This window comes from Octopus bimaculoides, chromosome 1 (assembly GCF_001194135.2).
Source record: "Octopus bimaculoides isolate UCB-OBI-ISO-001 chromosome 1, ASM119413v2, whole genome shotgun sequence".
Taxonomy (NCBI): domain Eukaryota; kingdom Metazoa; phylum Mollusca; class Cephalopoda; order Octopoda; family Octopodidae; genus Octopus; species Octopus bimaculoides.
Genome location: NC_068981.1, coordinates 17,743,292 through 17,750,419, shown reverse-complemented (window position 1 = coordinate 17,750,419; position 7,128 = coordinate 17,743,292). Strand labels below are relative to the sequence as shown.

Below are 7,128 nucleotides of genomic sequence, written 5' to 3'. Positions count from 1 at the left end.
TTAGTTAACCATTAAGCTGTTTCATCCAAAATAATTTTTCAATATATGTGCACACATACACATACACCCATTATGTGTGTGTGTGTGTGTGTGTGTGTGTGTGTGTGCAGGTTTGAGTCCCATTTTTGTTGTTGCTCTTCAGTGTCTCAAGATGGTGTATAATAGGATGTGTTTTATCCTTTACAGTTAATAATTCTTATTTTCCAGGAATTTCTCAAGAGTGAAATTAAAGCTAGAATCCTTTCAACTTCTATTTTGATTTATCTCCTCTTTTTCAGCGTTACTTCCTCCATAAAGTGAGCCACGCTTGTTCTCGCTGTGAAGGGAAAGTTCCTGCTTATATCCAGTGGTTATGCCATAAAGATGGTTACCGATTCTTTGTTGACAGTTTCTGGGATATAAGCTTTGAAGAAAGTTCTTTCTCCAGTATTGGCAATCATGGTAAGATGAAAATTTGAAAAAATGTTTTTAATTATTCAATCTATTTCTGACGGAAATTTTTAAAATACGATTTTCTTTTTTTTGGGAGATATTTTTTATCTTTTACATGTTTCACTTATTAGACTGTGGCCATGCTGGGGCACTGCCTTGAAGAATATTTTAGTCAATGAATTGACTCTTATTATTTTAAATAATAAATATTATTTTAAAGCCTGGTACTTGTTCTACTGGACTCTTTTCCTGAACTGCTAAGTTCATCATCATCATCGAACGTCCGTTTTCCATGCTGGCACAGGTTGGACAGTTTGACTGGGGACTGGCAAGCCAGTAGGCTGTGCTAGGCCCCAATCTGATCTGGCAAGGTTTCTACAGCTGGATGCCCTTCCTAATGCCAACCACCCTGGAATTATAGTGGGTGCCTTTTACGTGCCACCGGCACGGCATCCAGTTGGGAAGCAAGGGGACTGGCATCGACCATGTTCCTATGGTCCTTTTTATGTGGCATCGACCCTTGCTTGAATGGTGCTTATTATGTGCCACTAGCACGTTATGGGGACATAAACACAGCAACACTAAAAAAGAAAAAAAATTAAGCTTTGTGGTTGGTTTATTTGGCTAAAATTCTTTGAGGTGGTGCCCCAGCATGGCCACAGTCTAATGACTGAATCAAATAAAAGAATAAAAGAGTATGACGTATGCATTTGTTGCCAGTGGCGCCTGATTGGCTCCTGTGCCAGTGACACGTAAAAAGCACCATTCGAGTGTGGTCATTGCCAGTGCCGCCTGACTGGCTCCTGTGCCAGTGACACGTAAAAAGCACCATTCAAGTGTGGTCATTGCCAGTGCCGCCTGACTGGCTCCCATGCCAGTGACACGTAAGAATAACCATTCAACCGTGGTCATTGCCAGTGCTGCCTGACTAAACCTCATGTTGGTGGCACGTAAAAAGCACCCACTACACTCGCGGAGTGGTTGGCATTAGGAAGAGTATCCAGTCGTAGAAACATTGCCAGACCAGACTGGAGCCTGGCACAGCCTACTGGCTTGCCAGTCTTCAGTCAGACCATCCAACCCATGCCAGCATGGAAAGTAGATGTTAAACAACGACAATGATGATGATGTATGCATGTATATATGCATGTGTGTGTGTAAGAGTGCATGTATGTTTGCTTCTCCTGGTCTTGACGTTGAGTGTCAGTTGTAAACGAGTGTTACTGTTATATAAGCAGTATCATTCACTTCCAATATTCTGCAGAAACATGGTCTGGTTATAGGGAAATATTACTTTGCTTGGAAACAGGTGAGGGTTGGCAATTGGAAGAGCATCTGGCCATAGAAAATTCACCTTAATAAACTGTTTGACCCTTGCAAGCATAGAAAAGTGAACATTAAAACAATAAAGATGAATTTCAGTTGTCTAATTTTTCTGTTAACTTTGTATTTTGTTTGATTTTTACCTCTTGTTTATATTTTGCATTGATTTTTCCATTTTGACATCAAGAGTATTAAAAATAGGTAGAATGGCAATTACAAATTTGACCATTTGAAAATGACTGAAATTAGTGTTTTTCCTAATGATTGTGCTTGTTGCTGCTTAATCAATCAGCTGTTGAATAAGAGTAGAACCTGCTGTCAGTAATTCAGATTCAGTCTCACCTTGAGGTGCAGAATAGTTTGTGGTGCATTACCCTCAAGTTATAGTGCTTTATACTTGTGAATTACAAATCAGAAATTTTTTTCTGTTGCTTTTTACCTCCCTTTATAAATCTACTGTTTGTATGGATAGATTTATAAAGGGTAACCATTCCAAAACATCTTCAAAACTGCTGAGTCACTGACTAAATATACTATGCACTGCTCCCCGTTGTATTTGGAGGTTGATAACCCTTTATATGGTTTATTTAGCTAGAAAAGGGACCACATGTTGTAAAACGTTATGATATTTTATTTTAAATTCTTTTTTAACAATTCGTCTATTTTCAGTCGATCCTCTGGCTATCGTCACTAGACACTTTCGTGAACATCTGTTAGCAAAGTCACTTGCTATCTTGAACAATCCGTCTCAGAAGTGGGAAAGGTACTGCGTCAGTTTTTGAAGCTTTTTAAATATGTCTCTTTGTAAATATTCACCTTGTTTTATGAATCAATGCAGATCGTTTTTCCTAGATTTAGGATCCTACCTTCATTGACTAATTAGGATCTTTAGCGCTTTTGATACCGACCTACCTAAATCAACTCTTGCTTCTATGATGCATTTAGAGTTAGCACTTGCATGCAGAAGTTGATGTCTCATCAGGTGGTGAAGCAGCTATGTTCATGAATTTGATTAACGCATTTACCATTGTAATTTTATCACTGAACCTTTTCTTAAGTTATATTCCAAATATCAGCTTAATGAAAAGGGTATTTATTTAACCAAATTCTTCCCAATTCTTGATTTTTAATAAAAATATGTTTTGAAATTCACGGACTGTGTATTTCATTAGAAATGCTCTTCTGAAAGGAGTATCAGTCTATTATTGAGGGATAATAAAGAGAAATGTCTACGTAAATGTTACAACACTTACCAGTGCCGCCGAACTGGCTCCCGTGCAGGTGGCACGTAAAATACACCATTTTGAGTGTGGCCGTTGCCAGTACCGCCTGACTGGCCTTCGTGCCGGTGGCACGTAAAAGCACCCACTACACTCTCAGAGTGGTTGGCATTAGGAAGGGCTTCCAGCTGTAGAAACTCTGCCAAATCAGATTGGAGCCTGGTGTTGCCATCCAGTTTCACCAGTCCTCAGTCAAATCGTCCAACCCATGCTAGCATGGAAAGCGGATGTTAAACGACGACGGCATCCAGATGTTGGTACTAATTAGAACAGTGTTTCTCAATTGGGCATGCTAACAAAATAGTAAATCGAGGACCCACAAGTAGTATTCTAAGGGTCCATGAAATACTTTGATTTAGATGTCTTTATTGCATGAAACGACTAGATTTCTCTCTCTAACATTTTACATAGCTCAACTTACACAAGTTAATGTGTGAAAAACAAAATAGGAATTTTGAAAGGAGTATGTATAAAACTAGTTTTAAACATTGAATCGCTATGGGTGTCCACGAGAATAAAATATTTAATCAAAGGGGTCCCTAGGTGAAAAAAAAATGGTTGAGAACCACTGCGTAAGAGTGACAAGATAGTTTGATTAAAACAGTTTTGCTTAAAATTTGACCTTCATTTAAATTATTTTTGTTATAAGATATCTTCTGGTGTTTTTGAAGACCCTACTTGTCTTGCCTTTTTGTTGATTTTGTTTATCCCCAGATCAGCTCTGGCTGAGTAGACCTATGATAGGTAGCATTCTAACCGGTTTGCTTTGGAAAATGAAGAAAAATGTTGAATTATTCTGACTATACAATGTTTGAAAGTTATAAGATATTTAAAAGTAAAACATTTAGTTCTCTCCACTCCGCATGTTTTTATATGAAATATTGCTGTTAAGAAACTCCAAAGTTGTAGCTATTGTTTTGGTTGTATTTTCAGAACTAGTTTTATCAGTGAGGTGACACAGTACACACAGTTATTGGCAGATTGTTCCTGTTTACAGTCAAAAGAATCAACAATACTCATTCAAGAGTCTGTGAAACTGCCAAACCAAGGTAGGGGAATGTTTTCTTTATGTTTCAGTGAGTGGAAGACTTAGTGCTGGTTTCTAGAACATTATTGAAGTTTTGCTGCTGGTGCCATGTAAAAAGCACCTATGCTGATGTCATGTGAAAAAGCACCCTTTCTGGTACCATGTAAAATGTACCAAGTATATTCTGTAAAGTAGTTGGCATTAGGGAGGGCATCCAGCTGTAGAAACGATGCCAAAACAGACAATTTGAGCCTGGTGCAGCTCTCCTGCTTGCCAACTCCTGCCAAACCATTCAGTCCATGCCAGCATGGAAAAAGAAATGTTAAATGATGATGATGATGATGATGACAATGATGATGATAATAATGATGTAGTAGTAGTAAAATGAGTTTTTGCTTACTTCTTTGAACAAATGGAAAGTGCTTCTTGCTGATGTAACTCACTGTTTTTTTCTCCTCTATAGTAAATGTGTTTTAAGGTTGATATTCAACATTTGTGAAGATTACATCGTTGTGTTGAAATAGAATCTATTTGACTTATTGAAAAAAAAAAAAAATCAAAGGAACCTTTTGTATTTTTTTTTTTTTTTTGGTATCTCTTATCTAACTGGCACAACCATGTCTCTCTCCTACGGCAAGACACCTGTTTTTGTCCCTGTTACATATTTCAACATCATTATATAACTAACCTCCTAGAGTAAGTTAGGTGTATAGTGAAGTGGTCCAGAAACAATTATCATTATTAATCCACCCAAAGGTCCTAATTATAAAAGAGCCTGTCAGCACAAATGTCATCATTAATCAATGTCTTATATATGATATAGTCTTTTTGACTTACTGTCATCACCAAGTTATATAGAGTGAGGCCAGATGTCCTACCATTTTGTTTTTATATTCAAACCAACCAGATCCAGCCTTTCACACTTACCCTGCAACGTCATTCTAAAAGATAAACAATCACATCATCAAAATCTTGAAGCTGTAAGATAATGTAGGATTGATTCGAAACAATGTGAATAAATAAGCATTGCATTTGACAGAGTAATCTGAATGCCATAGGGTTAAATAAAACATCTTTTGCTTTCTTGTCAGTGGTTCCTTCTGTGTTGGATGTTGATGAAATTGCTCGGTGGTGGTCAGCTATTGTCAATGTGGCTACTTACTGGTTCACTGGTGATTATGGAAATGCAGAACGCAACTTTCATCTTCTTGATGTTTTCCCCAAGAAGTTTATTGGTGCAAGGTATGAATTAACTCTCTTACTCTTTTGTTTACTCTTTCACTCTTTTACTTGTTTCAGTCATTTGACTGTGGCCATGCTGGAGCACCGCCTTTAGTCGAGCAAATCGACCCCGGGACTTATTCTTTGTAAGCCTAGTACTTATTCTATCGGTCTCTTTTGCCGAACCGCTAAGTTACAGGGACGTAAACACACCAGCATCGGTTGTCAAATGATGTTGGGGCGACAAACACAGATGCACAAGCATACACACACACACACACACACACATACATACATATATACGACGGGCTTCTTTCAGTTTCCGTCTACCAAATCCACTCACAAGGCTTTGGTCGGCCCGAGGCTATAGTAGAAGACACTTGCCCAGGGTGCCACGCAGTGGGACTAAACCCAGAACCATGTGGTTCGTAAGCAAGCTACTTACCACACAGCCACTCTTACGCCTATGAATGATGTTTTTAGAGCATTTCTGTATATATCTGTTGTAGTAAATGATCATGCTGTTGATGATGATGATGACAATAACAACAATAGCAACAGCAGTGTGTGAGTGTGTGTGTGTGTGTGTGTGTGTGTGTGTGTGTGTGCATGTTGTGTTTCCTCTTCAAATATATGTTAGTCTCAAACTTGTAAGTACATGAAGTAGTTGTGCTGTATTAAAATTTATGTAATTTATTTTCCGACTCTTTTCTTCCCAACATGGATGTTCACATTTTGTTTTCTTTTTGTTGTTAACTGTTCAAATAATGTGGTAGCCAGTTTCAGTCTGGATCACTGATACAATGTATTTTGCAGTAATGTTTGAACCTGTGACTTTGTAGTCAGTAGTTCAACACCATTTTCCCATAACTGCTGTCTCTCATCAGCTGTCATTATCAGCATTTTTGTATGGTTGGTCACTTGGAAACTCCAAAGGACTGCAAATTACTTCCTTAATGATGTCTATTTTTCTACACTGCGAGATTAGGTCACCAACGGTCATATCTGTAACAGCTGGATAATAACAGAACTGTTGTTTGGCCCTAGGTAACCTGTAAACAAGCACACCAGTGCAATGATCAAATGCATTCTGGACAGGAGCACTTCAGTACTAAATTACTTATTGTATACTTCATATAAAACAAGGTGTGACTTGAGGAAGATTCAGCTGCTATCTCTTGCAGGTTGACTGCACAGAGAATCCCTTTTTGACTTGGGATACCATTATGTGCATTAGAAGATTCTTCTGAACTGACTGACCTAATATTTGACAAACACCTTAATATCGAATACTAAGTTTTCATCACTTGATATTGGATTATTCCTGCTGTCTAAAAATATCATTAGTAAGTGTACAGGTTGGTAAACTAGTGATAAAATGTGTTCAGTTGGCGCATGTTGGTAATACCAAGCGTGAAGGTTGTTCATCATAGACAAAATGATGCGAGAAGAAGACTAATGGAAACGTAACAGTTGCAGACTTGTCGAGTCGTCTTTGTATAGAAATATGGACATAAAATAGTTGAGTGAAATATAATAATAAAAATCCAGCAGTAATCCTAATAGTCTGTGTTTGTTTGGTAGTGGAATATTCACCTAGAATCTTGAAAAAAGACAAAGCAAAAAAAAACAAGAAAAAAAAAAACAAGACCAATGAACAAAAGTACAACGTTAATATAATTATACAATAAGGAAAGAAGAGGAGAATTCCGCATTTTGGACAGTTGTAGTTGCTTAACAAAAAAATGTTGTTCCACTGACTTCAATATCTCCCCCCCACCCCTCCCTAACATTATTTACCCTTTTCTCATCTTTGTCCTCTTTTTGTGACAAGTACCATTGCCA

The 7,128-nt window shown here is 37.8% G+C and overlaps 1 protein-coding gene across 1 annotated transcript in view; it reads left to right on the top strand.

Moving 5' to 3' along the window:
• Window positions 1-7,128, top strand: part of LOC106873465 (sterol regulatory element-binding protein 1) — a 91,913-nt gene that overhangs the window by 67,349 nt on the left and 17,436 nt on the right. The window contains exons 13-16 of the mRNA XM_052974245.1: window positions 279-441; window positions 2,425-2,518; window positions 3,969-4,084; window positions 5,154-5,304. Of these exons, the coding sequence (XP_052830205.1) occupies window positions 279-441; window positions 2,425-2,518; window positions 3,969-4,084; window positions 5,154-5,304 (524 nt within the window). The remainder of the gene's footprint in view (window positions 1-278; window positions 442-2,424; window positions 2,519-3,968; window positions 4,085-5,153; window positions 5,305-7,128) is intronic.